The sequence below is a fragment of the Taurulus bubalis genome, assembly GCF_910589615.1.
Source record: "Taurulus bubalis genome assembly, chromosome: 14".
NCBI classification, from domain to species: Eukaryota; Metazoa; Chordata; class Actinopteri; order Perciformes; family Cottidae; genus Taurulus; species Taurulus bubalis.
The window spans coordinates 11,240,942-11,259,887 of record NC_136602.1 but is presented as its reverse complement, the minus strand read 5'-3'; the positions used below and the strand labels follow the sequence as shown (position 1 = coordinate 11,259,887).

Genomic DNA, 18,946 nt, shown 5'->3' with positions numbered 1-18,946 from the left:
CTCAGGGCTCCGCCTCGTTACATCCGTTCACAAAGCCCTACTCCGTGAAGTCAGGATCATACTTTCACAAATATTTAGACGTTAGACAACTTCTGGTTCAGTCTAAGGAGAGAAAACAACCACAGAGAAGAGAATGCTGACTAATTATTGACTAATCATAACCACAATATTAATACATTTGTGTTATCAAAAGGTATTTAAATTAATAACATACCATTTGTTGTACACTATCCTTCATTTCAATGGTACTGTATGTCACACTCTCTTCAGGTGTATTTTTCTGCTGGATGAGATTTGTAATCAGAATGATACATGCATAAATGCAACATTCTTCTATCATAGCTATCTATCATATCTATCAAATTTGTGTATTACATTTGAAGAATTACAGAGAGTATTTAATTACTCATTCCATCATAATCTGACAGATTGAAAACCTTCCTGAATTTATGTTTGTTTGGTTTGTTGTAATAACTTTTACAGAGCAGGAGAAAAAAAACCTGTCTTTCACATGAGTATTTCACATTTTTTTGTACTTCAGCTCATAGAGACATAGGATGGAGATGGACACTTTACTCACTGCCTCAATTTGACTGTGAATTTCTGACAAAACAACACCAAAGTATTATGTTACAGTGGTGAGATCAAATGCATTTTTGGAATGATCATCAGTTGCATGTTAGTCAGTGACATAGCTACATAACACATCCGTTAAAAGTTAGTATCATTACTTAAATGTTTTCATGAAAACAATATTAATGATACATAGTGTCTTGTTGACAAATACAATGTAAGACTCAATCAGAAATATATGGGTGCCAACAATATTCTAGTACTTATAAACAGACAATCATGTATGCATGGCGTTCTAAATAAAGTTTAGCACTTACCCATGAGTCCAGCGAGTATCAGGAGAGACACAAATGGAGAAATCATGTCTGCATCAATGTCCTGAGTGAAAGAGCGGTGGCTAATTCTAACTCTGCTGCTTCCTCATTTTTTAATTTCTAGTCCTCCACCTTGGTCATATTTGTTTGTTTTGCATATTTTCATATTGGGAGGGGGCACATTTACACATCTACAGTTACTTCCTCAAACGAAAGACACAAAAGAGGAGGGAAGAGACAACCATGATCACATCTGTGTTGACTCAGCAGGGATAACTTTAAATGATAAAAGTTGAATAAATATTTGAAGGCAATACAGAATGCCTGAGAGCCATACTGCATTATAATTATATATATTTTTGAATTGTTATTGGGTGTGTGTATTATTATTATTTTCCTTTACATAAACAAGAGAAATTTCCACCATAAAATGGTTAAAAACGTCACCAGAATGCAGTGTTTGACGCTCAAAATTTCTTTTTAGATTTTTTTATACCTGGTACCTCAAAAAATTAAATACAATGAGAATTGAGCTGCATTATCCTACAGTGATAGTTGCAGCCGAGTGGCAGAGCAGTGCTGACCCCACAACATAATGCATCTAGCTAACTCTCCTTATAAGTCATATTAAGTTAGGTTACTGAGTTACTCGCATGCTTGCGTTTGAACCTTACGTACTCCATTTCTTACCTTTTGCATTTGTGTTTTTGAATGGCTCTGACTTTTCCAGCATGTTGAGAAATTCAAGGCTCGACAGGTCCGCCACAAAATGGGGAGCTCTCATTGGACATCCGCTGTTCGAGGGCGTGGCCGACCTGCAGAGGGTCGACTTTTGATGACGTAGTTATGTAACTTCAGATCACACAGCGCGAAATACTAAGCGACAGCAGCCCGGTTTAACTTTAAGCTGGAGAGACCTGTGACTTGTGCACGTTGTTGTCTCTCCTCTGATGGAGTACGGAAAGGAGAGAGTGGTGGCGTTAGTGGACATGGACTGCTTTTACGTCCAGGTGGAGCAGAGACTCAATCCAGCTCTGAGGAACACGCCCTGTGTGGTGGCCCAGTACAAGACGTGGAAAGGAGGCAGGTGAGTTTCTGACACAGAGACATTTATTTTCATGATCAACGCAACTGAAACTGGGCTCTCAGAGCAAGGTGGTTTCGCCTATCGGATGACGTCACAAAGTAAAATCGCCTCGTCTTCGTATCAGATAGTGATGCAAAATACACAACTTCTTTCTCTCTCAAAACTCAGTTGCGATGAGGTTTTAGCGTTATGAAACCTAGGCAGAGCGACTCCATATTGCCAACGCAACCTGAGTGTATTGGAAAGTGGTAGGAGCATAAATTAAAATGAAAAATACTAATAAAATAAGTATAGATGAGTCGGCTATTATCTGGCAAAGTAATGTAAAATATAGCAGGATATACTATTCAAATTAAGAGCTACAGAATGAGATACAAGACAGGACATAACTCACTAGAATGACCAGATGTGCTCATTCGTTCACTTAGAAGTAGTAGCACTTTGGACCTGCTACAGTTTTCAGGCCTTTCAGTAATCTTAAAAAGTCTTCCCCAGCAGATGAATGCTCAGTTGTCGTCATGTGACCTAAGTATGCAGCTGACAGGAGATCATTACCCTAGCTCGCTCTGTTCAAAGATGGTTCTTGAGCCTTCTCAGGCTGTCCTCCCCAGTCAGAGCTGTGATGGGACAGCATGAGAATGTGTCCGTTCAGTTGCATGGACCATTTTGATTCCTGTCTTTGTGTTGGCAACTCATCCGCCTTTATCTCCCACAGATGATCACCTCAAGCTCACTATTAAAGTGATCTAACAGTTTTTTAACATGCGCTTTCTCAACTTCTTAACCAATCTGTGTTAGTATCATAGCTGTGAGCTACGAGGCCAGGGCCCATGGTGTCACCAGGAACATGTGGGTGGACGATGCAAAGACACTTTGCCCAGATCTCCAGGTGGCACGAGTGCGTGAGTCTCACGGCAAGGCAGACCTGACACAGTAAGTGTGGGTGATGCACTGCACATCCTCTCGACCTATTCACAGTTGGGATTGTGCCATAAAATAATCATTGTATTGGTGTGATGAATAGTAAATGTTACTTTAATTCCTCCTCCAATCCTGTGACCAGTAAAGTAAGTAACCTGCTCACCACCTGTGTAGTTATAGGGATGCGAGTGTGGAGGTGATTGAGGTGATGTCTCGCTTCGCTGTGATTGAGAGAGCCAGCATTGATGAGGCCTACGTGGATCTGACCGCTGCGGTCCAGCAGCGGCTGAAAGACATGGCAGACAAACAAATTGAGCCTCGGCTGCTGAGGGCGACTTACATCCAGGGGTACCCACAAACTTCACCTAAACTGGAAGCCTCTGCAGAGGATGCTGCCTTGGATAAAGGTAGGCTAGATCAAACTTGTACTAATTTATTGCTTCAGCACTAAACACGGGAAGATGTTTTTTTTTTTATGTGATACAAATCCTCAAAAACTCTGGTAGGTTAACAGCAACATATGTGTCCCCAGAGGAGCTGAGGTCCAGAGGTCTCCAGCAGTGGCTAGCATCGGTCCCTGTCGCTCTATTAGGCGAACAGAGCCCTGCAGAACTGCAGCTAACCGTGGGGGCAGTAATCATCGAGGAAATGAGGGCAGCCGTGGAAAAAGACACAGGTTACCGCTGTTCAGCAGGGATATCGCACAATAAGGTAGGAACAATTCCGAGTTGTATTCCTACATAATGCTGGTGTTATACGTTTAAGAGTAGTATTTATCTTTGCCATGGTTCATAGTTTACAGCCCACCTCTTTCAGGTATTGTCCAAATTAGCTTGTGGTCTGAACAAACCGAACCGACAAACTGTCCTGCCTTTGGACTCTGTGACAGAACTTTTCAGCTCTCTACCCATCAGCAAGATGTGAGTTCAGAGTACTACTCTGTCATAAAGGATTTACGAATCACAAATTGCACTCGTCTTCAAACGTAGAAGTGTCAAACAAAAGCTGACTAACAACACTGTTCCCTTCTTATTTCACCTGTGCAGCCGTAATCTTGGGGGTAAACTGGGCGCCTCCATTGCAGAAACTCTGGGAATAGAGAATATGGGAGATCTGACCCGCTTCCCTCAGGCTCAACTGGGTCAACACTTTGGAGAAAAGACAGGGTAAGACAAGCCAGCAATTCCTTTTTAAAGGTCTTGTGTCACAAGATGACTGAACACCAGGCTTGATTAGTATTAGCATGTTTTATGTCAGACCATCAAGTGGAATGGGCATTTTGATTACATGGTCTTCTTGATATTTAATTTTTTCACTCTTTTACTTCACCTGGTGTTCCTAGTCACAGCATTATTGATGCCCCGTGCTGAAAGAACAAGATCGTTCTGGCAAATATTTCTCCCACAAAGACAAACCTGTTTGATAAAAGTGCTCCAGAAAATAACTTGAACTATGAGGGTTTTATTTCCTCTTGATAACCAACCACATCTGCCATTGAACCTCTCTGCTTTCAGCCAGTGGCTGTATGACTTGTGTCGGGGGATCGAATTTGATGCGGTGAAACCCAGACAGCTTCCTAAGTCCATTGGCTGCAGTAAAAACTTCTCTGGGACGACGTCGCTGGCTACAAAAGAGCAGGTACACCCCATCAGTCTCAGGCTTCCCCTGTGTCAAAACAGGACGTGTGTAAACTTTGAGAGAATGTTGATCCATCTAGATGTGCAAGAAAGATGGAGTGAGACACATTCTTGTAATATTCAGACATGAAAATCCCTCACCTTTCGGCGAAATTCGCCGTTTTGAAACCAAAATATGTCATGAACGTGAATCACGTAGATCCGAAGAGTTTTTGTTTTTGGGAGGGGGGGCGGGTCAACTGTCCGTCGTTTCTGAGATTGGAGTGGGACACGGAAAAAAAAAACTGAGGTCGTGATCTCTTAGCAAGAGAAGATCTTTGACGTCGCGAGTCTTGGCCAATCAGCATTAAGATGTCTACAGCGGCTTCATTTCCCTCCCACCAGTTTAATAATAGCAAGCTAGTCAGCTTGCTAACACGTTAGCTAACGTTGTTGGAGAGACAGCGAGTGAGATTACTGACAGCGGAGAGTCCGTGGCAGCGTGTGACGTCAGACAGGAGAGCGACGAGTCAGTTCTACCTACCGACACCTGACTACATATAAGGATAGGACAATGGAGATTTTATCCAACTTCTATTTTAATAAAAAAAACGAAAAGAGTTTCCTCCGTAGGGTGGCCGGGCTCCTGTTTATATTTAAGGGTTTAAGATCTACGTGAAGGAAAAAGTGTATCCTCCAGTTAATTATCTATATATATATATATATATATATATATATATATATATATATATATATATATATATATAATAATCTATAGAGTTAAGCGGTTATAATCACTGTCACACAGAGAGAGGTGTGCATGTTCAGGTTTACTGGTGGAAACATTATTCAGTGTTCTAGACTAACAGAGACTTCTCCTCAAAGTAAAGTGGTATAACAGTATGACATAATATGGTCAAATAAAAAGGCTGGTACATTATACATATTATGGCATATAAGTGTAATATTATGAAGTGAAATGTAGTAGTAGCAAAACAATATTCAGTATAGTATAGCAGTATTGCATATTGTAAGTATTAAGTCTACAAAATATATATACACACACACACTACCGTTTAAAAGTTTGGGGTCACTTAGAAATTTCCTTATTTTTCAGAGAAAAGCACTGGTTTTTTTTACTGTTTTTAATGAAGATAACATTAAATTAATCAGAAGTACACTATACATTGTTAATGTGGTAAATGACTATTCTAGGTTGAAACGTCTGGTTTTTAATGAAATATCTACATAGGTGTATAGAGGCCATTTCCAGCAACTATCACTCAGTGTTCTAATGGTACATTGTGTTTGTCATCGCATAGAAGACTAATGGAAGATTAGAAAACCCTTGTGCAATTATGTGACCACAACTTAAAACAGTTATGCTGGTGAGAGAAGCTTTACAACTGGCCTTTCTATACAAAGGGCCAGAAAAAGAGAACTTTCATGTGAAACTCGCCAGTCTGTTCTTGTTCTTAGAGATGAAGGCTATTCCATGTGAGAAATTGCTGAACATTTGTCTGGGTGACCCCAAACCTTATATATATATATATATATATATATATATATATATATATATATATATATATATATATATATATATATATATATATATATATATATATATATATACACACACACACACACACACACACACACACACACACACACACACACACACACACACACACACACACTTGGGTACTGACAAAAGAATAATTAAAACCCATAATGATCATAGTTTGTCAGCTTCTCGACGAGTGATGCTGTTCGGCATTGACCCCCCGCTGGTGTCACCTTTTTCACCCCTCATGAGTTTGCAGGTCTGACTGTAAAAGTTAGACCCAGTGACAGGCTGGCATGAAATGGCTTGCATAATACTTAGTAAGAATGCCATAATCATTTTTGACTCATGGCTGAAGTTAAGTTTCTCCAGCTCAGATATTACCCCTAGAGGGGTAATATCCTTCTCACCTTTTTCACCCCTGACCCATTTTCATGCCTGAATTTTGTTAAATAAGTAAAATAATATCCCCTTTCATGTATGATTTGCATGATTTACTTTCACAACCTCTTTGTAGGTCCAGTATTGGCTTCATCAACTGGCCCTTGAGCTGGAAGAGAGGCTTACCAAGGACAGAGAAGTGGTGAGCTGTCTGTGGTTGAGCAATTTATTACTTTCCCATATTACAACAGCACAACCTACTTCCCCAACTGGATTTCATATTGATATTAATGTAACTTGATTTCTCATGCCTGTAACTTGATTTCTCATGCCTCCTCATACTGCAGAATGGTCGAGTGGCTAAGTCGTTGACGGTTGGTGTCCGTCAGCTTGGGGACAAGAGGCCGAGCGGCTTCTCACGCTGTTGTGCTTTAGTGCGCTACGAAGCGACCAAACTATCCGATGACAGCTTTGCCATCATCAAGAGTCTTAACACAGCAGGAAACCACCAAGCAGCATGGTAATAACACTGTGAAATATTTTAGGTTGGGTAAGGGAGGCAATGTGACTGATTATACTCCGGTCTTGCTTCATGTGCCCAGGACTCCACCCCTCACCCTGCTCCACCTTTCGGCGAGCAAATTCAGTGACGCTCCGTCAGCAGGGGGCATTGCTGGCTTTCTTTCCAGTGACGTCACTTCAACCCAGAGTCTTTTCTCCGCCACTCAACCCTCCACCCAGACACCCTCTGAACTGAAAAAGGACTCGGCATACAAACAGCCTGGCACCATCCAGTCCTTCTTTCAAAAGGCAGCTGAGAAACAAAGACAGAAAGTTACAAAAGATGCCGACGAGGAGGACAACGATATTGGCTCCACAGGGATTCCCCGGTCTTCCTCCTCTCAGAAAACCTCTGTTACTGATAGTCAGTTGGAGGCAGATACTAATTGCCCCGTTTCTTCCCTTCCACTTATTGCTAACTCTAAAGGTGGTACAGCCAGCCCCCGTTCTGGCGTTTCCTCCTTCTTCCACAAGAAGAGTATTGAAAGAAGCTCACATGCCCCAGCCTCAGGACATAACCCTGGTCCTGACGATATAGGAGATGCAGACGACACTGTTGGTTCTGTGTCAGGGCTACAGTCAAAACCTAGCTCCGCTCAGCAGTCACCATGTGAAGAGTTAAAGGATGAACTGGACATTGATCCAGAAATAAATCACCATCCTTCTAGTGTGGCCAGAGAAAACCTGTTAAACTGCGAACGCTGTGGCCAGGAAGTGTTAGTCTGGGAAATGCCTGAGCACAATGACTATCACTTTGCCCTGGACCTCCAGAATTCACTCTCTTCATCCACAGGCCCTGCACCCATCTCTTCCTCTTCCTCCATCGTTTCATCTTCTTCCAATGTTTCTCCAACTCTTCTCAGTACTCAGTCCTCGCGCAGAAAGACAAAATCCAGAGGCCAGTCAGGAGCTCAACCGAAAAAGCAGCGCTCCCAAGGTGGAAGCACGGGACCTCTGGATTCTTTTTTCAAGAAGAACTGAAGGTTCACTGTCGAGCTGCATTTTTAAAAGGAGAATGTAATACAGTCTACTGGTAACGCATATGCGGTATATCGCAAAGAAAGTTTATGGAAAGCCGTTTTGTTACAGGACTCGTTTTAATTGATAAAGGTTACTGTGCTTCATAAATATTAGTTTCTCTCCAAAATACAGTGTATTTTTATGCACTTTGTGTCACAACCTTTTTTTCTACAAAGGGAATGGCAGTTCTTTCAAGGAATAGTTTTGTAAAACAGCATATATTAAAGATCCTTTTTATATTGTGTAGTAGCATACATTAAGCTGCAGTATTCTGATGTGCCAGCAGATGGCACTAATGAGTTGAATATAGAGCAGGAATCCTCACTTGAGTGTCATGATCAAGTTTTCTTATGAGCTCCAGAATCACAGAAAATGTTTGTATCTTAAGACAAGGAGTAAGAGTATGCATCTGGAAAAATGTATGAAATACACAATTGCTGGCAGAATGAGTGCAATTGCACCATTATGAGGTTGAACCCATTGTTCTGGGAGTGCGTTGAAACTGAAGGGAATGAGGTAATTGTAATTACATGAGTTTGCATCAGCTGGGAAGCTGATTTGGAAGAACAGTAAGAAGAAAATGAAATAACAACTCCCAACTCAATTTTGTGTTGTGAGTCATGGCTTTGTGACATCTGAGCTGATGGACCAAACGCTGGGTGTACGATGACATGGCTGAAAACTGAGCAATCCTGTTGTTTACTTGAAAGACAACACAACTCAATACCCGCTAAAGAGACAATACAACTTTAATTCATGTACAACATGATACACAAATTAGATCTGTACATAAAGATTGCATTTCACCCAAACAATGATCAAAATATTACACTTTTTAAAAGGAAAAGGTTTTAGATGTGATTATAAAAATGTGAAAGCGTGTTGGTGCTATTAAGAACAGTGAAAAACATGTTTGAATATATTTTAAAATCTGGAACTACTAGAAATGTATAAAATACTTCTCAGATGCAACAAAAATAACTAACACCTGATACTCTTCATAAAGGCTATACACATTTTGGTTGAAATGCGTTCTTAGTTTTCCTCTGAGTGCACATTAAACGTGCGTAACAACAACATGAGTGAAACAAAACATGCCACACATTTCAGTTGTCATTGAGACAACATATGATGTATAAGTCATACAAACATGCTCTAGAAAGACATGAGCATAGAGTAGCGATTAGCATTCATTTTCAAGGTCGTCAGCTGTTTGGAGGAATAGCACCCAGCAACTTAATTACATTTATTTACTAAGTGGTAGAACTTTGGGGTGTAATTAGGCTACTCAAACGGTAGTTCCATTAGGCACTGATTTAGTGACATCAGTAACTTAAACAGAGAGACGAAATTAAGTTCCTCTAACATAATTTCTTTACAACAAAGCTGCATCAGTCAGCAACTTCATACCATTTAATCCGTAATCGAACATCTCTTTGGGAGAAACACCATTGCCTTTTTTTTTTAACCTCAAACCTCCTTCACCCCCAAGTCGGCACCAGAAACCTCGACTGGAGTAGTTCTGTGAGAGGACTGCTGTCTGTCACAATACCTAAACTGACCTGAGTAACTAAAGCACTTCAAAAGACAGGCAGCAAGATCATTACCATCTTACTGCACTATCGTGAGGCATTATTTGTGAATAAAAAAAACATTATTCTCACGTATTTTAGACATAACAAGACCACGTACAACGTGATTGCCAATCTGAGTTATGTTGGCAGGCTGACAGACAAACTGGGTCAAGTTCGAACTTGCATCCATCGCAACACTCCTTTTACGTTCATAAAGTGCGCTTGTCAGATATATAATAGCTTAAAGCGAGGTGGTTTAGCTTATATACAGCTGACGAGCTGTGTCTGAGAACCACAATTTACTATTAGGGTAGCGTATTAAAATACAGCGAGGCTTATCCTTACCAGTGAGGCACTATGCTGGTCAGTGGTCACACAGACGAGCTGCTGTGGAGAGATGACAACAATGACAATGGTGATACACCTTCATGTTCAAGCATCGCACGCTTGCAACTGTTCGTAAACTATTATCCACCGAAGGTATACCAACAATGGCATGTTGTTATGTTTCAGTGCAAGTGAGTATGTTAGGAGTGTGCAGGCAATTTGCCACTTGCAAGTATGTGTTCTTGACACTCAATTTCACTTTGGCAGATGTTGCTGGGTGGATGTGTTACAGAGGTGGCTGAGGGGTCTCCTCATCAGTGCCGTGTAAAGCAACACTCTTTAGACCTCAATATCAGAAGGCAGACAAAAAAACCTACAGTTATTTAAAAAGGCTGAAGGGACCAATTAGGAGGATGGTGACAACATAGGCTTTGGAAAAGGGTGAAAAAACAACAATCTTCTGTGACAGGGATTTACTATGCAGGGGAACAGGACAGAGTGGCCTTCGGGGGAAGCAAGAGGTTTTTAAAGAACCTGTTTTTAGGGCGGGACGTTGTTTTCTGTGGTTTTCTCCAAGAGACTTTAGGCTTCGTCATCCTCGCTGTGGGATAGCCGGTACTGGGCAGTGGGCTGCAACTTGGTGATGTGGCCGATACCTTTAGTCACGCTCTCTCTAAAGAGCACTTTAGCTCCCACCTTCAGGTATTCTGGGTGCTTGATGAACTTGAAGAGAACCACTGCTTTCTCCCCTGTCCTCAGCTCCTCCTGTGGTTCAGGGATGTATCGTAAAAAAAAGAAAGTGACAGCATTAAGAATGAACCAAATGCCGGACTTAATCCGATCCATGTAACACACTAGGATATATAATAAGCCCAGGTTTTGGATGTAGAGGACATCTTTTAGACAGGAACAGTTGTAGCTCAGTGGATGGACTAACCTTGCCGTATACAGCTTCCACAGTGGCGGTCTGTCTCACATTGCCAATGTGCACAGTCACCTGAAAGCCCTTGTGGAAGGTCTTGGCGTGGAAGAGGAGCACGATCTCAGCCTCAAACATCCAGCAGATGGTAGGATCCATCTCCGGACTCACTATCACCATGCCCTGCGAGTGGAAAATACATTAACATTATTCAAACATAGATTATAAATCAGTGTCTTAACATCAAGATGTTGTATATTTTTTTATATATATAATTTTCCCCATATGCCATTTTTGTTTCATGAAAATACAAAGAACACACACTAAAATAGTATTCGGAGAAATAAAGAGTCAAACATGTCTGACCCTGCGTAGTAGTGAGCGGTCAAAGTTTCCCAGGGCGAGTGTGGCAGCCTGGCCGGCTCTGAGTACCCTGCATGCCGAGCGGTTCCTTTGGATGCTCCCAATGGTCAACTTGTGGAAATATCCCGAGTCTGCGGGCCCTACTACAAGATCATCCCCCTCACGGCAAATACCACTGCACATTAAAAGGAAACAGTGGTTCAGAGAGTTCATGCCAAGCAGAAAACAATGCAAGTTTACTTGGATGAACATGAAGGAAGCGATTCTCACACTGACCTGTACAGAGTCCCTCCCACCACAGTCCCCACCTCTGGCACTGTGTAGATCTCATCCACCTGTAATGACGCACGCTGATGTCAATCACATCAAAATCATTTGTATGTATTCACAGTGCATCTGAAAGAGTTGTGACGGCGGCTGCCATGAATGCAGACATACCTGAAACTCAGTGAGCTGTTGCATAAGCTCCTCCTGCTCCTTGCTGTTGCTGAGAGGAGGGAGGATGTTGAAGAAGACCTTGAGCAAGTCTAGACTCTCGCCAGACACACTGGACAAGGTGAAGATGGGTGTGATGCTGCCATGGAGAGCACAAGCATGTCAGGACAACCAGGACACACAGACAACATTGGCTAGTCTATATTGTACCTACATCTTAATCTTACAGGGGTACAGAATATTAAACGATTCACATTGAATTATGTGTGTGTAGTTCTTTTCATACTTGGGCGACTGGGCGAACTGCTGTGCTGCTGCGACGGCATCGTCTGTACCGCTAACAACCATGGGCACCTTGTTACAGCCCGGCTGCTTTAGGACGCGCTCCAACTGCCGCACAGTGCGCTCCACTGTGGCATGCGTACAGAGGTCCACCTTACTGATGACGATGAAGATGGGCACCTTCAGGGCCATGGCCAGTCCAAGATGCTCCCGTGTCGTTCCAGCTGGAAAACGGGAAGGAGGGAAAGGAGGTCATTGAATCGACTCATTCAGGTGCAGGTCGCTCTGCACCACTTCACATGGTCAAACATGCTTTGACATGCAAGTACACAAACACAATGTTCATTCCAGGTATTGTGCATTAAGTTCTTACATACATACAAGTTGCATTGAATTAACAGGAATGGATCCAGCATATTGAGAAAACATTTCTTTGGAAACATCAGGAATTCCACATCCTTTTTGTGAAAGGATTGCTGTGACCTAAGATAACTCTGCTTATCAGCCGACACTTACTGCAAGTCTGAGGGTCAAGAGAGCATGTACACAAACTGATAAGACCAGGTAGAATTTACCATGACGTATGCTTGTGCCATCTGATAAACAAGATAGCACCATACACTAGATAGCCATTATGTAATCAAAGCCACAGGCTGTCCAGAATGTTAAAGGCAACTTTTATAAGCACACTAATCTCATATATTCACAGCCGTGTCCTGGAGGCGTGTCTGACGGATTGTCTTTCTTTGTAAACAATGCTGACGTGGGAGAAAAAGCCATGTACCATATGTATGCATGAGTTTTAGGGGTGATTGGTCGTGGATGATCTCTTGGTTTGGATATATGTCTGAAATCGGCCGACGTCGTGAAAGAGTTTAAGGGCGCTGACCTCTAACGCTCATATACATGTTGACACAGACCCAAAATACACTTGTCCCCTCATCAGCTGAGCACCGGGTTGTTTTGCTAGCTGTGTGTTATTTTCAGTGCATCCAAGGTTAAGGTCCATAGGAAAAACGAAAGCCCATCATCCCTCATGGAGGTGCCAAGATATTTGGAGAAGTGTCACAGAATGATACAAGATGATGACCCGCCAGTTGGCTTTTTGGCTTGTCACAGATACAACTTAGCCCTATGCATTACACAGATCCATTACCCTGTTTCATAATTAAAGTAGTTGCTCTTGGGTTGCAGACACACTGTATCCCCTTAATGTCTCCTCCATAGCTAAGGTGGTCCTCATCCTTGACCCCATTTATCCCAGCATGCCCTATTTAAGAACAGACATCCACAGAAACACAGCAACGCCTACAGGGTGTTATTCCACTACTAGGCAGGCAACATCACTTTTGTTTACAGCCTTTTTCAAAATCAATAAAATCATATTCAAAATAGCCTAAAGATACCCTGCAGACTGACAGCCGTATGATAACTGCAGCTGAATATAGTTCACCTAATAACTCAAGCACGCTAAGAGCTGGAGTTATAGGTAATGAGTAATGAGTAATGCATCCAAGGCTCCGGTTTCATTTACATATCTCCTTGCCATTTGCAAAAATAAAACGCAACTTCAGATTTCTCAATAAAACTGTTATTACTTACAAAAGCACAGCTATTCTTTACAGGGGTCACAGTCTTTTAACAACATGCTCATATCTGAGCCAACTTGCTGTGCCTGTCAAAGCCTTTCCCAGTCCAGCCATACCACGGAGGTGACTTCTTGAGAGTACGTCAGAATGAATGGGCGGTCTAAGGTGACCTGGGTATCGTACATGTTTATTGCACTCAAGACTAATTTGCTGTTATGATAAAAGGTCTGGGTTGGTGAAAGCATATCATGCACTAATACAGAATCTATCAATGTAATACGTTGCTCAAATGTAATGCCAAAATGGTGATTAAAAACCCACTAGACGTGGCGAAGCATTGTGGGATTCCAGGTGACTTGAGACTAACCAGTTATACGAAACGGAAAGGGTCAAAATATGAAGAACTTCAACTTTATGCACTGAGGAAGGAGCACAGAGCTCCATTCAGTGACTCAGAGAACTCTGTCATCAGAATGGATGGTATTTGAGATATCTGAGCCAGTGGCAGGCCGGGACAAGAAGTGAGGGTAAAGCGGCTGTGGTGAGGTGAGAATCGTGGCCTGTTACATAAGCTCAAATATCACATGTTTGCAAAGTCCCAGCTGGCCATGTCTGCTGTTTGTGTACACAAACCTAGGCTCTCCGTCAGACCGGCCCTGCAAGTGTCTATTACCAGCCTGTGACAGATCCGCTTTCCGCGCGACTAATGTGAATAGTAAAGTGACCGGACAAAGTGTCCACAGACAGACACCAGTGTATTTTAACTGATCGATGATGATGCTCAAACATTTACAAAATCATTGGAAATGTAAACTAATCAATCCACACTCACCAATGCCAGTATTTGCGCTGACGACCAGCATAGCGAAATCCGGGCAGTAGCTGGTGAGGCCAAAGATGGTGGTCTTAAGGTACTTGTGGTGACCCGCCAGATCAATGAACGTGATCATTTTCGAGGCACTCTCACAAATCTCCTCTGCTGTCCGAGAATCGCTGTAATTCACAACCTAGGAAAAGAAGCAATAATGTAAGAGTGTCCTCATCTAAATCACATGACAACATATTCCTCAGTTATTTATTTGAAAGTATAGGTCAGGTTAGAGATCAGTCATTAACATTACTTGCTGATACACAACATTAATATTACATTGTATAAAACAGGTTCTTCCTCTATAAACCACTATTACCAAAACCAATATTGTCTGATCTAATTGCACATCTTTATTAGGAAGGTCTGTGATAACTACGACGTAATGATTTTAATTTGTGCTGCTATTTAGAACAAATTATGTAAAAGTATATAAATAGGGTACATATTTTGTTATTCTATGGCTTTGGATCTTTTCTCACCTCTCCTTTACTATTAAATCCAAGGATCTCAAAGCTAATGCTTGAAGTGCGTCCAGTCTGGATCTCATGTAGGTGCCTGAAGAGGTTGAGCCTTGTTCTCCCCCGTCCATTGTCCAGCTCGCCCTGTGTCAAAACCCCCAAAAGAGTGGACTTGCCCGAGTCCACATTACCCAGTACAGCTACTCGCAGGTCCAAGAACTGCAGGAAAGATACAAAGAATGAGCAGAGATATAATAAAATGATCAACAAGGAAAGAACAACATGCTCTCAAAGTAGCTCCACCAACCTGCTGGTCATCCGGCACTTTGCGAATAAGAACTTCAGCAATCTTTCTGGGCACATCAGAGTCAAAGTCCACCTCTCTTTCTCTGAGAATAGTAATGTCGGCGCCAACCCTGTTAGACAAAAGAAACACAAGTAAAAAGGGGCGTTTATTTTCTCTCACAATTACAAAACAATCACTTGTTGTTAATAGCAGGAACATGCAAATTGGACAAAGGCTTTATTTGTAATGCCACATTACAGGGTGATGTCAAACAGTGACAATAAAATAAGGTTAAAATAAAAAGTGTATTTGATAGCTTGACTTACTTCTCTGCCAGCTTATGGAGCGTATTCAGTGATGTTCTCAAATCTTCCTCTGAAAGTCCCGCCAGCATTCCGTTGTCCTCGACCCCAATTTGATAGACCGCTTCGCCTCGACCCTCCTGCAGTCGCCATTTCATTTGTGTGGCCAGGTGCTCAAAGCGGTATTGCGTGGTGTTCACCAGCTTCAGCTAGACATGGGAAAGAATATGCTAAATCAGTGACGAGTTTAAACCTGAATTTTGGAAAGTTAATCAGTCGTTAACAAATAAAGTGCAATTAACAAGCATTACAAAAGATCACTGTAGGACTGGGGCAGTACAAATCTGAAATAAGTGCCATGTTCAGTTGATGTACCAGGGGAGGCAGCTGTCCAGATTATAAAATGTATCTTGCTGAACCACTGTGGTGTTGGTAAACAATATGCACTTATATGTTCAGACATATTGCGTATTGTATTGATGATCGACCTATACTTATAACCTCCATGCTTTAGTCATGAAGAGGCTGACTTACCCATGAGCTGTTCATTGGTTTAGTGTTGTATGTCAACTAGCCCATTTAAAATACTGTATATATATATATTTTTATTTTTTTTTTCAACATAGCCTTGCATCACAGCTAATTTGCTTACCTTGTACTCTATGTTTCCCTCTTCAGCCTAAGAGACAGGGAGAGAGAGAGAGAGAGAGAGAGAGAGAGAGAGAGAGAGAGAGAGAGAGAGAGAGAGAGAACAGGAACAACAGATGTCAGACTGTAGAGAAGTGAGACAACAGGCTATTGACTTGCTAAAAGACACAAAGAAAAGCAAACCGACTGAATGGGCGGTCAGTGCAATACTGTGAATAGATGGTCACTGAGAGCTATACAAACTGACCCATTGCCAGCTATGGGCCTTAATACACAGCTATATTTCAATACACGTTCAAGCTGGACTGGTCAATATCCGTGGCTCAATGTGTCTCAATGTTTACTAACAATTGAGACAATGGAGCTGCTTGCATGCCGGGCATCAGCTGGAACAACAACTACAGCCATGGATCATGTTGAGACTTGTCCCATTGACGTGGAGGGTTTTATGACCACGGTGCTGAGAGTCTGTGTCACGTTTCCAGAGAAAATAAATAAGGGTCACGTCAACTTGTTGAGTGAGTTTAAGTTCGAGTTAGGAACACGAAAAGTGAGGAGTAGTGTGTGTAGTAGCACAGTCCTCGGCTGGGTGGATGTTAATAATAACATGAGCTAGATATAGGTCGACCCACTACACTCCCACACACTCATACCCGCCCCCTGATGGATATTTACAAACACAGCTGTTCCTAGTGGCCAGTCTTCTGGTCCAGGAAACTACCAGCCCACTAAAGCGAGATGCTTTTAGTAAAACAAAAATACACATTACGACGGCTGTACAACTAATGCAGGTGACCGATGTGTAAGTTAGTTGCAATGTTAGCCGATCATATCCATCTCGTTGTGTCGTTCCCCTTGTGACGTGTCAATGGTGCTCAACGCGTCAGAGTATCGCTCGACCCAGGGCAAGGGGGATGCAATAATATACGGTTACGTTTCATGGCCATGTTTACATATCCCAGCATGCACATACACGCCCACACCGTGACATTAGAAGACTGTTTTAAGGCTCTTGAAGAGTGTTAGCTCGACGACGTTAGCGCCTAATGCCAGCCTTACCTCCGGAGGTAGATAAGGGATGTTATTGCTCGGTTTTAAGTTCCGAGAGAACCGAGCCTTGGCTTTCTTGTTGTTCTTCACGCACGCTTTTTTGGGGGCCACCCCGAAGCCATTCCCCGGCTTGACGTTGGACGCGACACCTTGTCCATTTCCTGAACCAAATAACTCCGATGCCCGCGCATCCATCGGCTACTTTGGGACCTAACTTGCTCGCCTACCACTTCCTAGATACAACCGACGCTCTGCTATTAAAGTAAACCTCCGCCCAGGCATGCAGGTAGTGGTATTTGAGTGAAATTAGCCTGCTCGTGGTTGCTCACGGCCCCCAAAATAAAAAACAAAGCGCTGACCAGCCCCCAAACTCTTCAAACCGAACAATAACAGCGCCTTCCGAGCCCGTCTTCTTTCTGAGTTTACAGTGCCCACGTCACAGTCCTAAATGTCAAGGGGTATGCCTGATTTGTCAAACAGGAGAGCGCGAGGAGGCGGATCTATTTTCTTTCGGATTCGCACAAGGTTAAACTCCGCCCGCCCAGCTGCCCATGTCAGAAAAGCGCGCGCACACACACGAGCACCGTTTTACAGAGCTTTGCGTCAGCCGAAAAAGGAAATAATTATTACATCAGTTACTTGTTCGACCTTTGTAAGGTTGCTTGCAAAGGATGATGCCACAAAATAAAAAGACGTGTAATCAATTTGGACATATTACAAAATGTTCAGAGGCTTTACTCCTTCAGTTGTAGCCTATATTCATATTACACTACCCCGTGGGATTACACCATATGGTACTCACCCTAAAGCTCAAAACGATTATAACTAAACAGAGTTTAATGTTATAATAATGTTTTGCTCCATTATTTCACTAACCAAAGACATGTTTACTGTGACTAAAAAGCTTTCACTTTCTACTAAGCAAAGCTGAAGGCCTATTCCTCAACCTAGGCTTAGGTTGGCTCATCTACTGATAATATTCTTCTTAACATGCATTTTAATCTGCAATGATTTGGTTTTGCAAGGCAATCATTTTTTTCTCCTGGAAAAAACTATAAAAGTGAGGACACAGGCTGAAATGCAACATTTGACTAATTTAGAAATGAAGAATGATGATGTTGACCATAGTTTTTCACACCTTTCGACAGTGCTGCCTGTGTACCACTCGATTAGTCTGTTTAACCATTTTCTTATTGGGTGAATTATTAAAAAATGTAACTTTGACTGAGCTTGGGTCAATTTGTTTAACACATTCATTTTCAAATGTCTAGATTCAAATGTCAGTTGATGCCAGCAATTATGCTTTCACTCCATTCCCTTTGCTCCTGTTGTTATAATTACTGATGGATGTAGTTAGTGGTGGTATCATACTTAAGATATTCAGGTTCAAGTATGTTTTGTATAATATATATGTATAACATCATCACATCCTGTGCAGTGACTAATAACTAAGTAACTAAGCATCTCAACATTTTCCAAACTTCTTTTAGATTAGTTGTTTTTACGAACTTTCGGTTGTACTCCCAGTTACATAAATATCTTAAAAGTTATTGTTCTGGTTATTGCATAGGGCATTTAATAATGTCCAAAAATCTGGAGCTTATTCAAAGACCCATTTCAAGAACAACATGCATTATTTCAACATATGGATTTGATCTTTTACAGAGCTCAAGACAAACAGTTCACATGAACTGTTACTGCTTGTTCCTGCAAAGAGACTGATATTTGAGAAAAGTCAGCCAACTCCCCTGCAGGAAATGAATACTTCTACAGTGTGGCATTTCTGAAACTCAACCCTGATTGGT

At 42.0% G+C, this 18,946-nt stretch overlaps 2 protein-coding genes across 3 annotated transcripts; one reads left to right on the top strand and one right to left on the bottom strand.

The window, feature by feature from the left end:
* Window positions 1–1,837: 1,837 nt before the first annotated feature.
* polh (polymerase (DNA directed), eta) lies at window positions 1,838–8,664 on the top strand (the record flags this gene model as incomplete). Its single annotated transcript, XM_079229265.1, has 10 exons — window positions 1,838–1,974; window positions 2,773–2,907; window positions 3,070–3,302; window positions 3,428–3,606; window positions 3,712–3,815; window positions 3,942–4,061; window positions 4,410–4,533; window positions 6,593–6,658; window positions 6,804–6,976; window positions 7,059–8,664. 10 exons carry the CDS (start codon window positions 1,838–1,840, stop codon window positions 7,996–7,998), a joined length of 2,211 nt encoding a protein of 736 aa, XP_079085391.1. The 3' UTR covers window positions 7,999–8,664.
* Window positions 8,665–8,768: 104 nt separating this feature from the next.
* gtpbp2a (GTP binding protein 2a) lies at window positions 8,769–17,336 on the bottom strand (the record flags this gene model as incomplete). 2 transcript variants are annotated; one of them, XM_079229266.1, is made up of 12 exons in its annotated part: window positions 8,769–10,703; window positions 10,876–11,040; window positions 11,224–11,395; window positions 11,497–11,555; window positions 11,659–11,794; window positions 11,942–12,161; window positions 14,359–14,533; window positions 14,877–15,074; window positions 15,163–15,271; window positions 15,468–15,652; window positions 16,096–16,122; window positions 17,151–17,336. In XM_079229266.1, the coding sequence occupies 12 exons, from the start codon at window positions 17,334–17,336 to the stop codon at window positions 10,521–10,523; spliced, it is 1,815 nt and encodes a 604-aa protein (XP_079085392.1). In that variant the 3' UTR covers window positions 8,769–10,520. The 2 variants fall into 2 exon arrangements, with proteins under 2 accessions (XP_079085392.1, XP_079085393.1); XM_079229267.1 differs by lacking the exon at window positions 17,151–17,336 and having other exon boundaries at window positions 11,491–11,555.
* Between the last annotated feature and the right edge of the window lie 1,610 nt (window positions 17,337–18,946).